The 23654-nt window shown below is 46.7% G+C and overlaps 1 protein-coding gene across 3 annotated transcripts in view; it reads right to left on the reverse strand.

The window, feature by feature from the left end:
• Positions 1–8313: 8313 nt before the first annotated feature.
• Positions 8314–23654, reverse strand: part of chtopa (chromatin target of PRMT1a) — a 40918-nt gene continuing 25577 nt past the window's right edge. For 2 of the 3 annotated variants that reach the window (XM_072490691.1, XM_072490693.1), the window contains 3 exons: positions 14183–14348; positions 9505–9627; positions 8314–8947 (listed from right to left, as the gene is read on the reverse strand). In XM_072490691.1, the coding sequence (XP_072346792.1) occupies positions 8742–8947; positions 9505–9627; positions 14183–14348 (495 nt within the window). In that variant the 3' untranslated portion in view covers positions 8314–8741. The remainder of the gene's footprint in view (positions 8948–9504; positions 9628–14182; positions 14349–23654) is intronic. The other variant, XM_072490692.1, reaches the window with a different exon arrangement.

Here is a 23654-nt window from a genome sequence, read left to right on the forward strand (position 1 = left end):
TCTGGCCTAATATCACGGGAATGTCCCTTTAAGAAATGTTTTTGTCTTATCACGTGGCTTCAGCGATGTCATTGTGTGGTGTGGGGGAGCTGGGCTGTGGCTCTGAGGTTTTACTTTCACTCTGGGGTTTGAACCGCGCAGGTGAAAGAAGCGTTTCTCTTATCTTCATTTTAAAAGCTGCTTCCCGACTTCTTGATAACATAAAAGAGATAATTGCTTTCTGAAAGGAACGCAAACCTGCTGTTTGAAAAGGAGAACAGAGTATCAATAACAAGTGTTATACCAGTAAGAGTGCGGTGTGCCGGGCCACACTTTTGAAAAGGGGTTTCTGGTTTTCTTGGATTTTGTTATTGAATTGGAACAGTGAAGGAGGAATTCATTCAGGGTTATACTGTAACTGTGTGGGGTATTTTATGTTTGTAGCTGATGAATTAAAAGCGCCTAAGAACTCTATTGAGTAACATCTGAAAGGCCATTGTGCTGATCGTAACCACAATCAATAAACAGTTGTAGGTCAGGTGAACTCCATGATATATTTTGGAGTTTTCTATCTATGTTATTTAATGTGATGTTAAGTCCAGAGGGCTGTAGCGGCCTAATTGGAAAATGTGTTCCTCCAGTTTGCGTTGGGCCTCCCTGGAGCATTGCAGGAAGTCTAGGATCGACATGTGGTGCATGAAGCGGAGTTCAAATGGTCAGGAAGCGGGAAGGTTGGGGTCATGCTTGTGGGGGGAGCCAAGATGTTCTGCAAAGTGGTCACCCAGCCCGTGTTTGGTCTCCCCAATGTGGAGACCATCGCATTGGGATCAGCGAATACAATAGATCAAGTTGCAGGAGAAATGTTGCTTCACCTGAATGTTTGGGCCCTCGGGGAAGTAAAGGGGCAGGTGTTGTTGCACCTTCTGAGATTTCAGGGGAAGGTGCTGTGAGAAGGGGGATGGTGGGTTCAGGGCAATGGAGGTGGGTTCAGGGCAATGGAGGAGTAGACCTGGGTACCACTGTAGGCCATCTGGGATGGCCACGTCCCGATTACAAAATGGACACTTGCAAAGAATGCAGGGAAAATTGGACAATGCTAAGAAACAAGCAGGTGCAAGCTCCGTCTGTTGATTAGAACCGTAAACTCTCAGACAGGACAGAAACTACCAAACAATCTACATACTAATGAGCCATCTCCGGGGACAAAAGGGAAACATTTAGATACACAATGTTAAGGCAGACTCCCCGGCGCCAGAAGAAGCAAAGACAAAGCAGACTGACAGTCACCAGCGATCAGGGAACCACAGCTCGATTGGAGGAAAATCGATAGATGATTGGGAAAGACTCAATTAGTTGAGGCCAAGTTCCCGCCCAAAAGCGCGCAAAGCCCTTTTTAGCATAAAAGGTATCCCCCAAGGGAGAACCGCCCTCCTTTGGCTTTGGCTCCCACCGAAGAGAGAGACCTGCCTAGCAGCTGCACCAGACCAAGTAACTCCCAAGTCAACGCACGCTACGAGATAGACGCTCCTAGTTGCTGCCCTGTAAACAGCTCAACCCAGCAGCCTCAGAACCGAGCAACAAACAAACAAAGACAAAGAAATGTACAGCACAGGAACAGGCCCTTCGGCCCTCCAAGCCCGTGCCGACCATGCTGCCCGACTAAACTACAATCTTCTACACTTCCTGGGTCCGTATCCCTCTATTCCCATCCTATTCATGTATTTGTCAAGATGCCCCTTAAATGTCCCTATCGTCCCTGCTTCCACCACCTCCTCCGGTAGCGAGTTCCAGGCACCCACTACCCTCTGCGTAAAAAACTTGCCTCGTACATCTACTCTAAACCTTGCCCCTCTCACCTTAAACCTATGTCCCCTAGTAATTGACCCCTCTACCCTGGGGAAAAGCCTCTGACTATCCACTCTGTCTATGCCCCTCATAATTTTGTATACCTCTATCAGGTCTCCCCTCAACCTCCTTCGTTCCAGTGAGAACAAACCGAGTTTATTCAACCGCTCCTCATAGCTAATGCCCTCCATACCAGGCAACATTCTGGTAAATCTCTTCTGCACCCTCTCTAAAGCCTCCACATCCTTCTGGTAGTGTGGCGACCAGAATTGAACACTATACTCCAAGTGTGGCCTAACTAAGGTTCTAGACAGCTGCAACATGACTTGCCAATTCTTATACTCAATGCCCCGGCCAATGAAGGCAAGCATGCCGTATGCCTTCTTGACTACCTTCTCCACCTGTGTTGCCCCTTTCAATGACCTGTGGACCTGTACTCCTAGATCTCTTTGACTTTCTTTTTTTTTATTAAATATTTTATTGAAAATTTTTGGTCAACCAACACAGTACATTGTGCATCCTTTACACAATATTATAACAACACAAATAACAATGACCTATTTTATAAACAAAAAATGAATAAATAATAAATAACAAAAATGAAAACTAGCCCTAATTGGCAACTGCCTTGTCACAAGTAACACTCCTCTTTGACTTTCAATACTCGAGGGTTCTACCATTCACCGTATATTCCCTACCTGCATTAGACCTTCCAAAATGCATTACCTCACATTTGTCCGGATTAAACTCCATCTGCCATCTCTCCACCCAAGTCTCCAAACAATCTAAATCCTGCTGTATCCTCCGACAGTCCTCATCGCTATCCGCAATTCCACCAACCTTTGTGTCGTCTGCAAACTTACTAATCAAACCAGTTACATTTTCCTCCAAATCATTTATATATACTACAAAGAGCAAAGGTCCCAGCACTGATCCCTGTGGAACACCACTGGTCACAGCCCTCCAATTAGAAAAGCATCCTTCCATTGCTACTCTCTGCCTTCTATGGCCTAGCCAGTTCTGTATCCACCTTGCCAGCTCACCCCTGATCCCGTGTGACTTCACCTTTTGTACTAGTCTACCATGAGGGACCTTGTCAAAGGCCTTACTGAAGTCCATATAGACAACATCCACTGCCCTACCTGCATCAATCATCTTAGTGACCTCCTCGAAAAATTCTATTAAGTTAGTGAGACACGACCTCCCCTTCACAAAACCGTGCTGCCTCTCACTAATACGTCCATTTGCTGCCAAATGGAGTAGATCCTGTCTCGAAGAATTCTCTCCAGTAATTCCCTACCACTGAAGTAAGGCTCACCGGCCTGTAGTTCCCGGGATTATCCTTGTTATCCTTCTTAAACAGAGGAACAACATTGGCTATTCTCCAGTCCTCCGGGACACCCCCTGAAGACAGCAAGGATCCAAAGATTTCTGTCAAGGCCTCAGCAATTTCCTCTCCAGCCTCCTTCAGTATTCTGGGGTAGATCCCATCAGGCCCTGGGGACTTATCTACCTTAATATTTTTTAAGACACCCAACACCTCTTCTTTTTGGATCTCAATGTGACCCAGGCTATCTACACACCCTTCTCCAGACTCAACATCTACCAATTTCTTCTCTTTGGTGAATACTGATGCAAAGTATTCATTTAGTACCTCTCCCATTTCCTCTGGCTCCACACATAGATTCCCTTGCCTATCCTTCAGTGGGCCAACCCTTTCCCTGGCTACCCTTTTGCTTTTTATGTACGTGTAAAAAGCCTTGGGAATTTCCTTAACCCTATTTGCCAATGACTTTTCGTGACCCCTTCTAGCCCTCCTGACTCCTTGCTTAAGTTCCTTCCTGCTTTCCTTATATTCCACGCAGGCTTCGTCTGTTCCCAGCCTTTTAGCCCTGACAAATGCCTCCTTTTTCTTTTTGACGAGGCCTACAATATCTCTCATCATCCAAGGTTCCCGAAAATTGCCGTATTTATCCTTCTTCCTCACAGGAACATGCCGGTCCTGAATTCCTTTCAACTGCCACTTGAAAGCCTCCCACATGTCAGATGTTGATTTGCCCTCAAACATCCGCCCCCAATCTATGTTCTTCAGTTCCAGCAATCACTTCCGCACGGCCATTGTTCCTGGCTGAGTGGGCACCCAAAGCTAAGTATAGGCCTTAGTAATAGTGGTAGTTTAGTTTGTAGAGTTTATGCATGAGTAGATTTGACTGTTTGTAAATAAATGAGCATTGCTTTTGAACTAACTGGTGTATCGAGTCATTGATCAGTATTCGGTTCTGAACCTTGTGGCGGTGTCGAAAGATACCTGGCGACTCTTGAGCAAACGTGATTAAACATAGCCAAATTAAGAGCCAACCAAAAGTTAACACCACAGAGGGATGTGGAATGCTGATGGAATGGAGGCAAGAGGAAGAGGTGTTTAGTGCTGGAGTTGGTGGAAATGGCGGGGGATGATTCTTTGCAAGCTCAGGTCAGTGCGCTGAAAAATGAGGACATGAGGGACCCAGTCATGGTTCTGGGAGGGAGGGGAAGGAGTAGGGGTGAGGGAAGAGGTGTGGGAGATGGATTGGACACGATCAAGTGTCCTGTTGGCCACAGTGGGAATCTTCGGTTGAGAAAAAAGGCGGACATGTCAGAAGCAGGGTTTTCGAAAGTGACACCTTTGGAATAGATGCAGCGAAGGCGGCGAAACTGACAGAAACCGGAGTTTATCCAGCATTTCCTGGTTAGGATTGAGTCACGTGTACCGAAGTAGAGTGTAAAGTATCGTTCTGCGTAGAATCCAGATCGTTCCATACATAAAAAACATGGGACATACGATAAATACACAGACTTAGGTGAATTGGACATTCTGAATTCTCCCTCCGTGTACCCGAACAGGCACCGGAATGTGGCGAACAGGGGATTTTCACCGTAACTTCATTGCAGTGTTAATGTAAGCCTACTTGCGACAATAAAGATTTACATTTAGTGTGTGACATTTCAAGTGCTCATCTAAATTCTTCTTGTATGTTGCGAGGGCTCCCCGGCCACTCAGGCCGTCAGTTCCAGATTCCCACTGCCCTCTGGGTGAAAAGGTTTTTCCTTAAATCCCGTCCCCTACCTTCAATCAATGCTCCTTGGATATTGACCCCTCTAAGGGGAAAAGTTCCTTCCCATCTACCCTACATTCCTCATACTTTTATACAGCTCGAGCAGGTCCCCACTCTGCCTTCACTGCTCCAAGAACAACCCCAACCTAACTAGCCTACCATCACAGCTGAAACTATAGGCCAGGCACCCTTCAGTGCAATTACATCCTTCCTGTAGTGTGGCTACCAGAACTGCACAGTACTCTAGCTGAGGCCCAATGAGCATTTTATACAGCTCCATCATAACATCCCTGTTCTTATATTCAATGCCTCGGCTAATAAAGGCAAGTATCCCACATGCCATCTCAACCGTCGAAATTTAAACATCCCATTGTTTAAGGACGGACTGGCGGTCGAGGAATCTGCCTGAGTGCTATACAAGATAATATTTGAGCTGAAGTTGGGACAGAGATGGGCAGCATGGTAGCACAGTGGTTAGCACTGTTGCTTCACAGTTCCAGAGACCCAGGTTTGATTCCCGGCTTGCGTCACTGTCTCTGTGCGGAGTCTGCACGTCCTCCCCGTGTCTACGTGGGTTTCCTCCCACACGTCCCGAAAGACGTGGTTAGGTGAATTGGGCATTCTGAATTATTCCTCCGTGTACCCGAACATGCTCTGGAATGTGGCAACTAGGGGCTTTTCACAGTAACTTCATTGCCGTGTTAATGTAAGCCTACTTGTGACAATAAAGATTTTTTTAAAAGGGAAGAGTTAATGACCATTGCATCATGGTGACCTGGGCCCCTGAAGTGTTAACCAGGGGATTGTAGTTTAAAAGATCGTGAACAGAGCACATCCAGCAGAGAAACACAACACCAGCATGCAGCTACGGCCAAGTAATTAGGACGACAAATGGAATGTTGCCCTTTATTGCAAGGGGGGACCCGGTATAGAAGTTTGGAGATCTTGTTAAACTATACAGGGCATTGATGATACCACACCAAGAGTATGGTGTAGTTTTAGCCACCTTCTTGAGGCGGAACCTATTTGTGTTGGAAGCAGTTCAGAGGTTGACTGTTGAATGAAGCAGTTACTGGTTTATCAAATAGCTGTAGTGGATGTACCTTTAAGAAATGGGTGTTTATCAGTGATGTCAGAGTGTGGGTGGAGCTGGGCTGTCTGTCTGCTTTTACTTTCGCTTTGGTCTGTCTGCTACAGGGTGCTTAGTTTCGTTCTGCAGATTGGGAGCTGCATCCAGCAAAATCAGATGCAATTCTGATTTCTTTCTGCATGAAAGGAATGTTTTCAAATCACTTGCTAATTTAAAAGCGATAACTGCTCTCAGTCGTGAATTTATACCTCATCTCAGTGTTAAAAAGGGTTGTTTGTCTTATGGATGTTGCAAGGAGATTCAGGTTTACTTATAGAATATTGTATCTGTGTGGAGGATTGGTGTTATAGTGGTTAAGATGTTTACTGTGGGTTTATATTAACTGGTTTCATGAATAAACATTGTTTTAATTTAAAAGCACTGTGGATTTCTGCTGCATCACACCTGTAGAGTGGGCCGTGTGCTCCCCATACCACAATCTATTAAAAGTTGTCGGTCAGGTGAATTCCAGGATACACTTTGGGGTTCTCTAAACCCTGGCCCATAACGGTACAGACTCTATAACTGGCTCCAATCAGCCTGCGGCAGAGCTCCTGCTTCTGGCCTCCCCATAGTTGTAGAAAAGGCACATTCAGACATCAGGTGTCTTAGTTGTGAAGGCCTCCACAGTTAAATATCCATCAAACGCACAACACTCCCACGATTACCTTCACGGATAGGCGAGAATAGTGAACAGGTAACAAAAACAAGTGGGAAAACTAATTACTGCAGATGCTGGAAATCTAAAATAAAAACAGAAAATGCTGGAAAGCCCCACGTCAGACAACAGCCGTGGGGAGAGGAAGTTAACATTTCACCGTTTTACCAGAACCGATGTACAGGAGAACGTCTGCTCAGGGATCCAAGACAAGAGTCGCGTAAATGCAGCCAGACAAAATGCCCAACTATTAATGTGCCAGCAAACCTTACAGAATAGATTCCAGCTGCCATGCTGAAAAACGTGTTGTGCAAGTTCCTTTCTCTCCCCCCCCCCCCCCCCCCCCCCCCGTGTCCACGACCTATATTCGGAACAACTTTATCTCAGTCACAATTGGCAGATCAAATATGGGCTCACTGCCTGCTGTGCCAAGTTGGTGAATTTCAACTCAGCAGAAATGAAGACAATATCATCAACTGCATGTGAGTGAAAGATGGCAGCTTAATGAGCGCTCCATTGATCTGCAGAAGTAGCTGACTTTCCCATGCCAGTTTCCCACACTGCAGAAATCAGAGAGCTCGGGGACACGGGCGTATGTCAGGCGGTGCACCAGAAAGTTTCAGAAGGAAACAGTTTCAATGGGTATTAAGTATCCAATGTAATTTCCCCAAATTGATCTAGAATTTTGACTTAAAAAGGTATTCAATTAGGGGACTCCAATGCTCAGAACATTTATTTCAGCTTCAATCCATACCTGTATTTATGCCCCAAGTAAAATAGAAGCCCGTTTCTTACCTGTATCATTTGACATCATGAAATTGACAAAAAAAAAACTTTCTCCCCTTATCCTTCTCGGCAATGTTTGACACTGTTGAGCAGACCATCCTCCTCGAATTGTCCGGATTTAAAATCCTCAAACCACTCTCATCTATCCTGCCAACAACTGTACCGAGCTTACCTTCCTCCTCCACAACTGACGATAGAACTGTACAGCAGTGAACAAAGTGCAGCTATTGTCCACCTTTCCTCTGAAGAATTACCTGTAGTTGAAGGATGCCAGTGGATAAAGGGGAATAAGCAGCACCCAACTGGGATATAGAGACCCCTGAGATGGGATCTGGAACATGCCATGGCGGCTGTGTTGGAGGGGTGGGGCTGAGCCACTTCCAGAATGCTGTGCCAGAGGGGTGGGGTTCCCAATACACTGTCGAGTGGGGCAGGGCGGTCCCAGAAAGCAGAATCTGGATGTGACGCTGAATTTTCTCAGTATGACGTGGGGACGGGTGAGCATTTCCAGAATGCTGTGCCGGTAGGCGAGGCTGGACATCCTGGGAATGCCGCGCCAGAGGTGGGAGGAGGTGTGATCAACAGAACATTCGACTTCAGTAGGACACCAGTGACATCTGGTGGCAAAATATTTAGCGAAAACTGGCATTACAGCGCATCTCGGGCACGTCAAGTCTCCCCTTCCTCCTGAAAACTAGACGGAGGAGACCAGAATAATCGAGACAGCTATCTGTCTGCTTAAACCGCAACTCCTACCACTCAAAGACGAAAGAAAAACAAATAAATGCATACAAGTCTGCAGCAGGAAAAAACAACAGATCTTTCGAACTCTTAAAATTTTATGATAAACGATTCTGCCACAACGTGGCAGATTGTTAATGGAGTCTGCACTCTTTAAAAAAAAAAGGGACGGGAAGGTTTTAACACAGTAAAAACAACCTCTGAAACTACAATATCCTCAGTCTCTAAGGAAAGAGAATAAACTTTATACAATGTCATGATGATTACACAATTGAAAAGAACAGCGGGGTTTCCAAACAGGACCATGAACTTCTCAAAATGTAAAAACGTCAAAGGACAGGAATTAAAAAGCAAAACCTTTGACATCCGACTATTTGTCAGTCCAAATACAGCTTATATGGTTTCCTGAAAAGTCTTCTTTTCGTTTCTTGTATAGTTTTGCTAGAATCCCTCTCAATTCAAAGTTCAGATACTATCAGTAAAACTAGCATTGCCCAAGTGAATGTCACTAATCGTTTGCTTCGCCGTCTGCTTGTGCCATGTACGCATCAAGCTCAGCGTCAAGGTGCCCCTTCGTCTTCGACATGTACGCATCCAACTGATTGTCCAGCTGCTCGCGGGTCAGCGGGGGGCGGGTCGCTCCTCTTCCTCGTCCCCGGCCCCTGCCTCGACTGGGGAAGCCACCTCGACCGCGGCCCACTATTCCTCCGCGACCTGACACAAAAGATAGACAAGAACGAAAGTTACGAAGAGGGCACAAAAAGTCGACAGCGGGATACAGACAGGTTATGCGAGTGGCAAAACATTCGGCAGATGGGGCGTACAGCCTGGGAAAGTGTGAGTTTGTCCACTTTGAAAGAAGAATAGAACAATAGATTATTACTTGAATGGAGGGCCTGCAGGATGCTGGCGAGAGAATTGGCTGTCCTGGTCGACGGATCAGATAAAAAACAGCACGTTGGTACAGCAAGTAATTAGGAAGGCAAATGGAATATTGGCCTTAAGTGGGGAATTCGAGCTCCAATTGTCCCGGACATTGGCGGGAGCACACCTGGAGTAACGTGTAGCTTCGGTCTCCTTATTTAAGGAGGGCTATACTTGCATAAGAAGCAGCTTGTGACAATAATAAAGATTATTATTAATTCTCCTCCAATTTCCTAGTCGGTATATGCTACCCCTGGTGTGCAAAGGTGTTCAGTCATTGCTGAAATACAAGACAATGTTGGCGAAGGTTAACCGTGGCGCATCCATCCAGCCAGCGCTAGTACTACCTCTACCACCGATCCCTCCTCGTCCAGGTGGCCCTCCTCGGCTCAGGCCTCCTCGACCCCTCATTCCACCTCGTTTCAGTCCTAATCTTGGAACTCCACCACGTCCTCTGTTTGGACTCTGACCTAAGAAAAACAAATACACACGCGTGGATGAGGCTACTTTGTGCCCCACTTTATTGCTACATGCTTGAGAGAAACTGAAATTTGAGTGCCAAAGGAGCCACCCACAATGTAGTGGGATATAGGATTTAAAAAGACAAAAGAAAAGATCCTGAAAATACCTGGCTGGGGGCGCAGTCAAGGGTATGAATGCTTTTATCAACAATTACAGTATAGCAGCTGTAAAATCATGAAATGAAAATCACTTGTCACAAGGAGGCTTAAAATGAAGTCACTGTGAAAAGCCCCTAGTCGCCACATTCCGGCGCCTGTTCGGGGAGGCTGGTACGGGACTTGATTCCGCGCTGCTGGCCTTGTTCTGCTTTATGAGCCAGCTGTTTAGCCCACTGTGCTAAACCAGCCCCATACTTAAATTAATAAGAGTTTGTTTTTTTAAAGTACCCAATTCATTTTTCCAATTAAGTGGCAATTTAGCGCGGCCAATCCACCCAACCTGCACATCTTTGGGTCATGGGGGTGAAACCCACGCAAACACGGGGAGAATGTGCAAACTCCACACGGACAGTGACCCAGAATCGAACCTGGGACCTCGGCGCCGTGAGGCAGCGGTGCTCACCCACTGTGCCACCGCGCTGCCCATTATAATAATAGCTTGTGACAAGTAGGCTTCAATGAAGTTACTGTGAAACGCCCCTAGTCGCCACAATCCGGCGCCTGTTTGGGGAGGCCGGTACGGGAATTGAACCCGCGCTGCTGGCATTGTTCTGCATTACAAGCCAGCTGTTTAGCCCATTGTGCTTTACATAAATGATCTGGACGATGGTACAGGTGGTTTGATTAGCAAGTTTGCAGATGATACTAAGATTGGTGGAGTTGCAGGTAGCGAGGAGCACTGTCAGAGAATACAGCAAAATATAGATAGACTGGAGAGTTGGGCAGAGAAATGGCAGATGGAGTTCAATCCAGGTAAATCTAAGGGCAGCACGGTAGCATTGTGGGTAGCACAATTGCTTCACAGCTCCAGGGTCCCAGGTTCGATTCCGGCTTGGGTTACTGTCTGTGCGGAGTCTGCATGTTCTCCTCGTGTGTGCGTGGGTTTCCTCCGGGTGCTCCGGTTTCCTCCCACAGTCCAAAGATGTGCAGGTTAGGTGGATTGGCCATGATAAATTGCCCTTAGTGTTGGGTGGGGTTACTGGGATAGGGTGGAGGTGTTGACCTTTCCAAGAGCCGGTGCAGACTCGATGGGCCGAATGGCCTCCTTCTGCACTGTAAATTCTATGAAATGCGAGGTGATACATTTTGGAAGATCTAATTCAAGAGCGGACTATACGGTCAATGGAAGAATCCTGGGGAAAATTGATGTACAGAGAGATCTTGGAGTTCAGGTCCATTGTACCTTGAAGGTGGCAACGTAGGTAGATAGAGTGGTCAAGAAGGCATACAGCATTCTTGCCTTCATCGGACGGGGTATTGACTACAAGTGTCGGCAGTCTTTTTACAGTTGTATAGGACTTTGGTTAGGCCACATTTGGAATACTGCGTGCAGTTCTGGTCGTCACATTACCAGAAGGATGTGGATGCTTTAGAGAGGGTGCAGAGGAGGTTCACCAGGATGTTGCCTGGTATGGAGGGTGCTAGCTATGAAGAAAGGTTGAGTAGATTAGGATTGTTTTCGTTGGCAAGACGGAGGTTGAGGGGGGACCTGATTGAGGTCTACAAAATTATGAGAGGTATGGGCAGGGTGGATAGCAACAAGCTTTTTCCAAGAGTGGGAGTGTCAATTACAAGGAGTCACGATTTCAAGGTGAGAGGGGGAAAGTTTAAGGGAGATGTGCGTGGAAAGTTTTTTACGCAGAGGGTGGTGGGTGCCTGGAACGCTTTGCCAGCGGAGGTGGTAGAGGCGGGCACGATAGCATAATTCAAGATGCATCTAGACAGATATATGAATGGGCGGGGAACAGAGAGAAGTAGATCTTTGGAAAATAGGCGACAGGTTTAGATAAAGGATCTGGATCGGCGCAGGCTGGGAGGGCCGAAGGGCCTGTTCCTGTGCTGTAATTTTCTTTGTTCTAGCCCCTTAATCGCTTATTGCCACAAGTAGGTTTCAAATGAAGTTACTGTGAAAAGCCCCCAGTCGCCACAATCCGGCGCCTGTTTGGAGAGGCCGGTACTGGAATTGAACCCACGCTGCTGGCATGGTTCTGCATTGCAAGCCAGCTGTTTAGCCCACTGTGCTAAACCGGCCCTATGGCACCAGAGATGAGAAACTATAAAAAGAACATAATCGCTGGGCTGTGCTTCAAAGGGCTTCCAAAGTATTGCGCGCAAATGTGGATGACATTTCACATCAGCACTTTGCAGTTATATCAGGTGAGCATTAAAGCTGTCACGGGGGACAGGCTAACAAATGCGGAACTGTGACACAGCAAGGAATTCATGCCTTCCAAGAGAGAAGGTTAAATTAATAAAATAAGTCAGTGTTACAGCGCAGAAGCTAGCCTTTCATCTCAAGTCTGTTCCAGTACTTTTCTCCGTGCACATAAGGCACAGCGACTTCATCCCAAAACTGAACAGAATTGCTCATGGGATACCCTTGTTCAAAATATTTTGTAATTCAGTCCTGGGATGTGGGCGTTGCTGTCTGGGTCAGCATTTGTGGCCCATCCCCAATTGACCCCGAACCGGAGTGGTCAACCGCATCGCTGTGTGGGTCTGGAGTCACATATGGCCTGACCGGGTAAAGGACGGCAGATTCACTGCCCTGAAGGACATTAGCGGACCAGATGGATTTTTACAACAATCGGCAATGGTTTCATGCTCATCATTAAGACTTTTAATTCCACATTTTTACTGAATTCAAATTTCACTGTCAGCCATGTCATGTGAGTGTGCCTTTAAGAAAGGTTTTGTCTCTCATCATGTGACTTGTAGCACACTGGGCTGTGGGGTAAGAGAGGGTCTCAGTTTGACTACTGTGGACTGCAGAAGAGGTGTTGTTTTCCCCGGTTTTCATTTTAAAAGCTGTTCCAGCAAAAAGCACATTGGTTGTGGCCAACTGCCTTGGTAACTTTAAAGATATAGTTTGCTTTCCGGAAGGAGTTTGAATTTGCTGGTTGGAATGGGAACAGAATTTCAGGAAAAGGACCAGTGCCATTCGAGTGAGAATAGTGTGCCGGGCCACGCCCTTGAAAAGGGTTTTGGTTTAAATTGGATTTTGTTATTGAATTGGAACAGCTAAGGGGGAATTCATTAAGTGTTATATACATAAATTACTGCAACTGTGTGGTGTATTTATGTTTGTAATTGAAGGGCAGCACGATGGCGCAGTGGTTAGCATTGCTGCCTCACAGCGCCGAGGTCCCAGGTTCGATCCCGGCTCTGGGTCTCTGTCCGTGTGGAGTTTGCACATTCTCCCCGTGTTTGAGTAGGCTGCGCCCCCACAACCCAAAATGATGTGCAGAATAGGTGGATTGGACACGCTAAATTGCCCCTTAACGCTTGATTAAAGCGTTTAGGATGTCTGATGAATCGTACCTGCAGTGAAGGCTTGTGTGTTTATGCAAACCAAATTCAACTTAAAAGTTAGGTGAACTTCATAATACACTTTGGAGTTTTTAAGTCCTGGCCCATATCACCTGGTGGGATTTGAACCGGTCACCCCAGACCATTGTACTGGGTAAATGGATTACTGGTCCAGTGACAATACCAGTACCTCCCCAAAAGGATGTACAGATAAGCTGCATAACTGCAGGCCTGTCAGTTTAACCTCAGTGGTGGGGGAGATTTTAGAAATGATTAATTTTGGCAAATGTAGTTAATTAACGAAAGCCAGCACGGATTCAAAGGCAAATCGTGGTCAAATAAGTTGCTCGAACATTTTGAAGAGGAAACAGAGGGTACATGAGAGTAATGTGGCTGAAGTAATGTAGAAGTAATTCCAAAAGGCATTTGAGAAAGTGCAAATTTAGAGTGCTTGGAATAACCCTAACCCTAATATTCTTTGTTCTTTAACTGCAGCAATGAAGGACAAGGACTGGGACCATTATGGTGCAATCCACACCGTCACGATATCCCAAACATTCCACAGGTAACTATTTTAATAAAATTAATGGGATGTGGGCATCGCTGGCTAGGTCAGCATTTATTGCCCATCCCTAATTGCCCAAAGCGGTGGTGAGCTGATTTCTTGAAGCACTGCAGTCCACATGGTGTAGGTATACCCATAGTTCTGCCCAGGAGGGTGTGCCAGGATTTTAACCCAATGATAATAAAGGAATGACGATATACTTCAAAACCAGGGTCACGTGTGGCTCGGAGGGGAACGTCCAGCTGGTGGTGTCCCAATTCATCTTCTGCCCTATTTGTGTGTTGTGGTCAGAGGTATGCTGTAGTGAAATCAAAGCAACCCCCGTCTTGATCAATCTGGATTAAGTCCACAGCTACTGATTTCAAAGACAATGGGTCAGTGATCCCATCCATCATGGATCACATCAGCAGCCACTCAGCTGTAACTCATGCACTTTGGACACCTCTGAATTATCAGTACAATACCACATACCTCGGAGAGAGAGCCCTCCTCTCAGGCCGCCTCTTCCGCCACGACCAAGGCGCACACCTCCTCTTGGCGATCCCCGACCTACAAGTGGTCCTCGTGCCAAAGCTCCCACAGGGCGTCCCAATCGTGCTTGGATGTTGCTCTTACCTAGACGTTGTTTCAGACTCTTCTGGGCAATAAAGTTACAAAATTAACTTTTTGAATATGGACATAGTTCAAGATACACCAACACAGCTTATAACAAGGAAAAGCTGGGACACTGGGTGGCAAGTGGTGTTGCCATGGAGAATGCATCAGGGAACAGTTAACTGGCAAGCTTTTGTTTAAATGCTACCTAACCAAGTCAACCCTGATTGATCAAGACATCACCAGGGGGAGTGAACCAGGGAATGGGCAGCCACCAAACATTTGCTCAGTTGAAACGGTGCAATTTGTGGACATGTTAATCAAGTAGGAACAGGAGTAGGCCATTCAGCCCATCAAGCCTGCTCCGCCATTCAATCTGATTTGATCATGGGTGACCATCTACCTCATAGTCCTCTCCATATCCTTTGATGTAATAGTTCTCCAGAAATTTAATGATTTCTATCATTGACCTTCCACAGCCCTCTGGGGCGGAAAATTTCAAAGATTCACCACCCTCTGAGTGAAGAAATTTCTCCTCATCTCAGTCTTAAATGGCCTACCTCTTATCCTGAGATTTATGTCCCCTGATTATAGACCCCAGCCAGGGGGAAAACATCTTACCTATATCCACCCGGTCACATCCTGCAAGAATTTTGAAGTTTTAGTGAGGTCACCCCACATCCTTCGAAACTTTAGGGAACACAAGTCCAGTTTCCTTAATCATTCCTCATAAAACAATCCCTCCATCCCAAGGGTTAATCTGCTTGAACCTCCGCTGCACTCATGCGAAAGCAAGTATAACCTTCCTTTGATAAGGAAACAAAAACTGTGCACAATAATCCAGATGATTAAGGCTTTATATAACTACAGCATGACATCCTTAATCTTGTACTCAAATCCCCTCGCAATGAAGACCAACATACCATTTGCCTTACTAATTGCACTTGCATGGTAGTTGAGTGTGATTTATGAACAAGGACATCCAGGTCCATTTATATGCCTGCGTTTCCAAGCCACTCACCATTCAAGAACTACTCTGCCCCCCCCACCCCCCCCTCCCGCCCCCAACAACCAAGTGAATAACTTTAGACTTATTCATATTGTATTCCATCTGCCATGTTCTAGCCCATTCACTTTGCTTACCCAAGACCTCCAGAAGCCTGATTGTATCCTCCTCACAACTTATATTCCCATCCAGCTTGGTGTCATCAGCAAATTTGGAAATATTACAATTGGTCCCCACACCCAAATCATTTATATAGATTCGAGCAGCTGTGCACAGAGCATGGACTCTTGCTGTTCGCCACTAATAATAGCTTGTCATTCTGAGTACGGTCTGTTTAGCCCGAGTCTCTGCTTTCTGTCTGATAGCCAACTCTCAATCCATACTAGCATGTCTCCCCCAATCTGTGCATTAATTTGATTTACTGAGCCGCCTTCTGAAAATCCAAATATACATCATCCACTGGTTGACCTTCATTTATGCTACATGGGGCTGGTTTAGCACAGTGGGCTTAACAGCTGGCTTGTAATGCAGAACAATGCCAGCAACGCGGATTCAATTCCCGTACCGGCCTCCCCAAACAGGCGCCGGAATGTGGCGACTAGGGGCTTTTCACAGTAACTTCATTGAAGCCTACTTGTGACAATAAGCGATTATTATTATTAATTAACGTCCTCAAAAACATTCCAAAAGGTTTGTCAAACCTGATTACCCTTTCATAAATCCATGTTGACCCTGCCGAATTTTATCATTTATTTTGAAATGTCCAGTTAGCATTAACGATGCATTCTAACATTTTCCCTTCTATGAGCGTCACACTAACAGGTCTGTAAGTTCTTCACTTTCCTCCCCCCCCCCTTCTTAAATACTGGGGCCATGTTTGCAGTAACCTTTCAACAACCAACATCGTTTTGGAAGATATCCACCGTTTGGCTAAACATTTCCTTCAGCACTCTGGGATGAAGCACATCTTGTCCAGGAGATTCATCAACCTTCAATCCAGTTAACTTTTCACGTACTGCACATTCTCTCCGTGTCTGCGTGGGTCTCACCCCCACAACCCAAGGATGTGCAGGGTAGGTGGATGGACCACGCTAAATCGCCCCTTAATTGGGGAAGGGAAAAAAACGTTTCAAGTACTACCTCTTTATTCATTTATTTTGTTTCCTCAATTTCACAAATCCCTTAGTTGCCTCGTACCTTAGATTTTCTGTACCTTCCTCTATGAAGACAGACTTAAACTAACTGCTTAGATTCTGCACCATTTCCCTGTTCTCCGTTATAAATTCTCCAGCGCCCATGTGTACTGGGCCTATGTTTATCCTAGCTAATTTTTTCCTTTTCATGTACCTGAAAGTTTTACAGCCCCAGCCCGCCCTCATGTTCCTCGCTAGTCTGCGCTCGTATCCCATCTCCCGTTTCATAATCAGTTTCTTGGTCCTCCTTTGCTGGGTTCTAAACTACTCCTAATCCTCAGGTTTACCATTCATTGTGGCATCCTTACAAGCCATTTACTTTAATGGAATGCAATCATTCACTTCTTTCATTAATCACTGAAATTAGTGTATTTTCCCAATCCACCATAGTCAACTTGCCCCTCTAATTTGGTGCATTGTCAGTCTTCAATTTTTGCTTTCTACTTTGATTTATTTTTTAAAAACACAGTTTTGCTTCCCTCGAATCAGAGCTCCCTCTCCGGTTCCTTCAACCCTCCCGACAGCACGACCTCATGTCCCTGCAAGGACGTTAATCCCAGTCGTGCTAAAATGCAGCTCGCCCATCATCTGCCCCAGAACCAGTCTCAATGCCTCGGAAATGATGCCCTCCCTCCTCCTACACAAGTTCTCCAGCCATGTGCTCAAGTCTCCTATTGCTATGCTCAGTTCAGGCGAGATGGTGGCATAGTGCTACTGTCGCTGGACTAATCTAGAGACCCAGGTTCAAATCCCACCATGGCAGGTGGTGGAGTCTAAACTCATAAAAGGTCAGGTTCACTGATGTCCTTTAGGGGAGGAAATTTGCCATCCTTACCCAGTCTGGCCTACATGTGACTCCAGACCCACAGCACTCCAGACCCACAGCAACGTGGTTGAGTCTTAACTGGCCCCTGAAATGGCCTAGCCAGCCACTCAGTTGTAATAAACCGCTACAAAAACACTAAAAAGGAATGAAGCCGGACGGACTACCCGGCATGAACCCAGGTACCGGAAACGACAACGGCAAGCCCAGTCCTGTCGATCCTGCAAAGTCCTTCTGACGAACATTTCGGAGCTTGTGCCAAAGTTGAGAGAGTGGTCTCACAGACTAGTCAAGCGAAAGCCTGACATAGTCATACTCCTGGAATCATATCTTGCAGGCACCACTATCACCATTCCTGGGTTTGTCCTGTCTCACTGGCAAGACAGACCCAGCAGAGGTAGCGGTACAGTGGTATATAGTGGGGCGGTAGTTGACCTAGGAGTCCTCAACATCAACTCTGGACCCCTGAAGTCTAAGGTTAAACATGGGCAAGGAAATTCCTGCTGATTATCACGTACCAGCCACCATCAGCTGAAGAATCAGTACTCCTCCATGTTAAACACCACTTGGAGGAAGCACTGAGGGTGGCAAGGGCACATTCTGGGTGGGGGACTTCGAGGTCTTCAACGGGATACTCTGCATCTGCCTGCATGAGTGCAGCTCTAACTCAACACCTTCCAGGACAAAGCAGCCGCTTGATTGCTCCCCCTTCCACAAACAGTCAATCCCTCCACCACTGAACAGTGTCAGCCGTGTGCACCATCTACAGGATGCACTGCAGGAACTCACCAAGGTTCCTTAGACAACACCTTCCAAACTCACGACCACTACCATTTAGAAGGACAAGAGCTGCAGATACCTGGGAACCCCACCAACTGGAGGTTCCCCTCCAAGTCACTCACCAGCCTGACTTGGAAATATATTGGCCGTTCCTTCACTGTCGCTGGGTCAAAATCCTGGAACTCCCTCCCTAACAGCACAGTGGGTGTACCTACACCTCAGGGACTGCAGCGGTTCAAGAGGCAACTCACCACCACCTTCTGAATGGCAACTAGGGAAGGGAAAGAAATGTTGACCTAACCAGCGACACCCATATCCTGTCAATGAATTTTTTTAAAACCAGCGCGAGAGTGGAAATATCCAAGATCCTCATTTGTAATCTCCTTCCTTGCTCCCTAAAAGCTGCTTCAGGACCTCATCCCCTTCCAATCTTTGGTACTGACGTGGATCACAACCTGGCTGTTCACCCTCCCCCAGAGGAATGACCTGAAGCTGCTGAGTGACATCCTTCAACCAGAGAGGCAACATAGCATCCTGTATTTCTGTCTCTGGCCACAGAAACCCCCTTTTGTCATTGTAACTAACAAATCTCCTATCACGACTGCTCTTCCCCTCTTTTTACTCCTTCCTGTGCAGCCGCCAGGGCCGGATGGGACCGCGGAGGCGGGGCCGGATGGGGCCGCGGAGGCGGGGCCGGACGGGGCGCGGAGCCGGACGGGGTCGCGGAGGCGGGGCCGGACGGGGTCGCGGAGGCGGGGCCGGACGAGGTCGTGAAGGCGGGGCCAGATGAGGTCGCGGAGGCGGGTGTCCCCTCAATACCTTGTGTATTCCTCTTGGTTCTTGACTGTATTTTCTACCTGACATCGGTCATCGACACACTTTCTTCCTCATCCTAATTTCTACCCAGCGAGCTCTGGGTTTGTCTGCCCTGCCAGTTCCTCTTCAGGGAATATATTTTGATTGTGTCCAGACCATTTCTGTTTTGAGGGTTGCCCACTGTTCAGCTGCAGTTTTTCCCGCCAACCTTTCGTTCCAGTCCCACCGGCACAGCTCCGTTCTTGCCCAATGAAGTCAGCTCTCCCCTAGTTAATTATTTTTACTATGGATTGCCTATTTTCTGGTTCTTAAAATACAATGGTCACTGTTTCCCAAATGTCCCCCCCATGACACTGGATCTACTTGGCCCACCTCATTTCCAGTAAGGGGAAAAACTGCCAGAAAATGCTCCAGTGAAAGACCTGGAAGTTGAAAGCAGAGAATTAAAATTCCTTATATAAAGAATAAAAGGGACAGGTATTTAGATGAGCATTTGAAATGTCATAGCATGCAAGGCCAGGTGCTGAAAGGTGGGATCAGAGTAAATAGGTGTTTGATGGGTGATCCGGACACGCTGGGCTTGTTTCCGTGTTGTTAAAACTCGGATTCTCAATCGAAGCGCAAATCCGCAGATAAGGCTGGAGAAGTTACAGAAATAATAAAAGGACAGAACAAAAGCTCGGTATCGGAATGCACATAACATTCAAAACCGGCAACGCAAAGAGATTAATATTCTTTGCACCTTTTCCAAAGCTTCCACATCCTTCCTAAAATTAGGCGACCAGAACTGTACACAGTACTCCAAATGTGGCCTTACCAAGGTTTTGTACAGCTGCATCATCACCTCACGGCTCTTAAATTCAATCCCTCTGTTAATGAACGCGAGCACACCATAGGCCTTCTTCACAGCTCTATCCACTTGAGTGGCAACTTTCAAAGATGTATGAACATAGACCCCAAGGTCTCTCTGCTCCTCCACAATGCCAAGAACTCTACCGTTAACCCTGTATTCCGCATTCATATTTGTCCTTCCAAAATGGACAACCTCACACTTTTCAGGGTTAAACTCCATCTGCCACTTCTCAGCCCAGCTCTGCATCCTATCTATGTCTCTTTGCAGCCGACAACAGCCCTCCTCACTATCCACAACTCCACCAATCTTCATATCGTCTGCAAATTTACTGACCCACCCTTCAACTCCCTCATCCAAGTCATTAATGAAAATCACAAACAGCAGAGGACCCAGAACTGATCCCTGCGGTACGCCACTGGTAACTGGGATCCAGGCTGAATATTTACCATCCACCACCACTCTCTGACTTCTATCGGTTAGCCAGTTCGTTATCCAACTGGCCAAATTTCCCACTATCCCATGCCTCCTTACTTTCTGCATAAGCCTACCATGGGGAACCTTATCAAATGCCTTACTAAAATCCATGTACACTACATCCACTGCTTTACCTTCATCCACATGCTTGGTCACCTCCTCAAAGAATTCAATAAGACTTGTAAGGCAAGACCTACCCCTCACAAATCCGTGCTGACTATCCCTAATCAAGCAGCGTCTTTCCAGATGCTCAGAAATCCTATCCTTCAGTACCCTTTCCATTACTTTGCCTACCACCGAAGTAAGACTAACTGGCCTGTAATTCCCAGGGTTATCCCTAGTCCCTTTTTTGAACAGGGGCACGACATTCGCCTCTCCAATCCCCTGGTACCACCCCTGTTGACAGTGAGGACGAAAAGATCATTGCCAACGGCTCTGCAATTTCATCTCTTGCTTCCCATAGAATCCTTGGATATATCCCGTCAGGCCCGGGGGACTTGTCTATCCTCAAGTTTTTCAAAATGCCCAACACATCTTCCTTCCTAACAAGTATTTCCTCGAGCTTACCAATCTGTTTCACACTGTCCTCTCCAACAATATCGCCCCTCTCATTTGTAAATACAGAAGAAAAGTACTCGTTCAAGACCTCTCCTATCTCTTCAGACTCAATACACAATCTCCCGCTACTGTCCTTGATCGGACCTACCCTCGCTCTAGTCATTCTCATATTTCTCACATGTGTGTAAAAGGCCTTGGGGTTTTCCTTGATCCTACCCGCCAAAGATTGTTCATGCCCTCGCTTAGTTCTCCTAATCCCTTTCTTCAGTTCCCTCCTGGCTATCTTGTATCCCTCCAACGCCCTGTCTGAACCTTGTTTCCTCAGCCTTACATAAGTCTCCTTTTTCCTCTTAACAAGACATTCAACCTCTCGTCAACCATGGTTCCCTCACTCGACCATCTCTTCCCTGCCTGACAGGGACATACATAATCAAGGACACGTAGCACCTGTTCCTTGAACAAGTTCCACATTTCACTTGTGTCCTTCCCTGACAGCCTATGTTCCCAACTTATGCACTTCAATTCTTGTCTGACAACATCGTATTTACCCTTCCCCCAATTGTAAATCTTGCCCTGTTGCACGTACCTATCCCTCTCCATTACTAAAGTGAAAGTCACAGAATTGTGGTCACTATCTCCAAAATGCTCCCCCACTAACAAATCCATCACTTGCCCTGGTTCATTACCCAGTACTAAATCCAATATTGCCCCATCTCTGGTCGGACAATCTACATACTGTGTTAGAAAAGCTTCCTGGACACATCACCAACAAGGCAAAGAGGAGAGCTCATCAAACAGCAACTGCGGAAGAACAAAAAACTAAGGAAATTAATAACCAATGGTGAACCGAGACAGCTAAAGAGCTGCAACACCTTGTCGACAAGTACGACACCCGGAGCTTCTTCTGTGCCACCAAGACAACATATGGGCATAACACTCTAGGCCTCAGCCCGGTGCGGAGTAAGAACAAAATCCTTTTGAGAGAGAGAGTAAACATCAGCCTCAGATGGAGAGAACACTTCAAAGAACTCCTAAACCGTGACAATCATAGATGAAGACATGTTCAAGGAAATCTCCCAACTCCACAATGAAAGTGATTTTGACTCCCGCCGAACACAGATGAAATCGAAACCGTCATCAGAACAAAAAAGCCACAGGAGTAGATTCCAGCGGAGATTTTCAAACTTGGAGGAGGAGAGATCACACGTCATTTTCATCAGTTGTTCCTGAAAATATGGGACGGAGAAGAAATCCGACAACCTCGGATATGCCGTCATCGCCACCACCTGCAAGAAAGGAGACAAAGTGGACGGTGGGAACTACTGAGGAATCTCCCTGCGCTCCGTCGCTGGGAAGATCATCGCTTGAATCCTCAGGAGCCGCTTTCTCCCAGTCTATGGAGAAATCCTTCTGGAAAGTCCGTTTTTACAAAATAAATTTAGAGTATCCAATTGTCTTTTTCTAATTAAGGGGCAATTTAGCCTGGCCAATCCACCTACCCTGCACATATGTGTGTTTGTGGGGGTGAAACCCACGCAGCCACGGAGCAAATGTGCAAACTCCACACAGACAGTGACCCAGGGCCGGGATTGAACCTGAGACTTCGATGCAGTGAGGCAGCAGTACCTCACTAATGGAGTAACTGCAAACTGGATAAGAGCTGTTACTCCCCCCCCCCCCCCCCCCACATCCTTCTGGAAAGTCAGTGTGACTTTCAACCAAACCGTGGAACAATGGACATGATTTTCACCTCTCGACAACTACATAAGAAGCGTCGGAAGCAACATGGACTTCATCAATCTGGCCAAGGCTTTTGATTCAGTCAATCGGGAAGTGTTACGCAAGACTCTGTCAAAGGCTGGCTGCCCAAAGATGCTCAACAACATCCTCTGACTCCGCCATGTCAAGATGTCAGCAACAGTCCTCACAGGTGGAAATAAGACAGAAACCCTTTGAGGTCAAGGCAGTGCTCATGCAGGGGTGTTATCATCGCTCCCACCCTTTTCTCCATCGTCACCACCCTTGTCAAGAACAAGCTTCCCAGTGGAATGGACATAGTCTCTCGGCTGGACAGAAAACTCTTCAACGTCAACCAGTTGAAATCCAAATGGAACTTCAGTATGGAACCTGGACTACGTACAGACGTCACCTCAAGGCCCTGAAGAAATACCAGCAATGCTGTCTGAGACGGCTTTTCAACATCAGCTGGGAGGACAGGTGTATTAACATCAGCGCCCTTGAGGGAGACAAAAGCACCAGTGTTGAGGCCACGATCATCTGAAACCAAATCCGCTGGGCCGGCCACGTGCTTAGGATATCAGAGCCCCAGCTACCAAAGCAAATCTTCACCCAGCTCAAGGTAAGCTCCCCAACAGGAGGATAGACACACCCTGAAGGCTTACCTCAAGAAACGCAACATAGGTGTCAATGCCTGGGAGACCCTTACTCAATCTTTCAACCTACTTGCAGGAACCTCCTAATTGAAGGGGCACAATTCTTCGACAATACCCGAGGGTAAGAGGAATTCCAGGAAGGTACCCGAGAAAGGAATTAGCAGCGATCGAGCCCAAGGACCAATCCCACCTCCCGGAAACACCTTCCAAGAGTGTGGTCGGAGATGATGCAGCTCTGGGACCGGGCTCATCAGCCATGCACGGACCCACAGAACCATCACCAGTGACATGGGAGTTTCTTAGATGGACATTCATACTCGTTAGTGAGTGATTGCTAAAGGAGTAGTCACGGTGGGTGTAGTGTACAGGCCCTTTAAAAGTAATCACACAGTAGGACAGGTAACAAAGAAGAATTAGTGGGAACGCGTCAAAAAGCTGCGTCAATTATGGTGG

The sequence above is a fragment of the Scyliorhinus torazame genome, chromosome 26 (assembly GCF_047496885.1).
Source record: "Scyliorhinus torazame isolate Kashiwa2021f chromosome 26, sScyTor2.1, whole genome shotgun sequence".
Classification (NCBI taxonomy): Eukaryota; Metazoa; Chordata; class Chondrichthyes; order Carcharhiniformes; family Scyliorhinidae; genus Scyliorhinus; species Scyliorhinus torazame.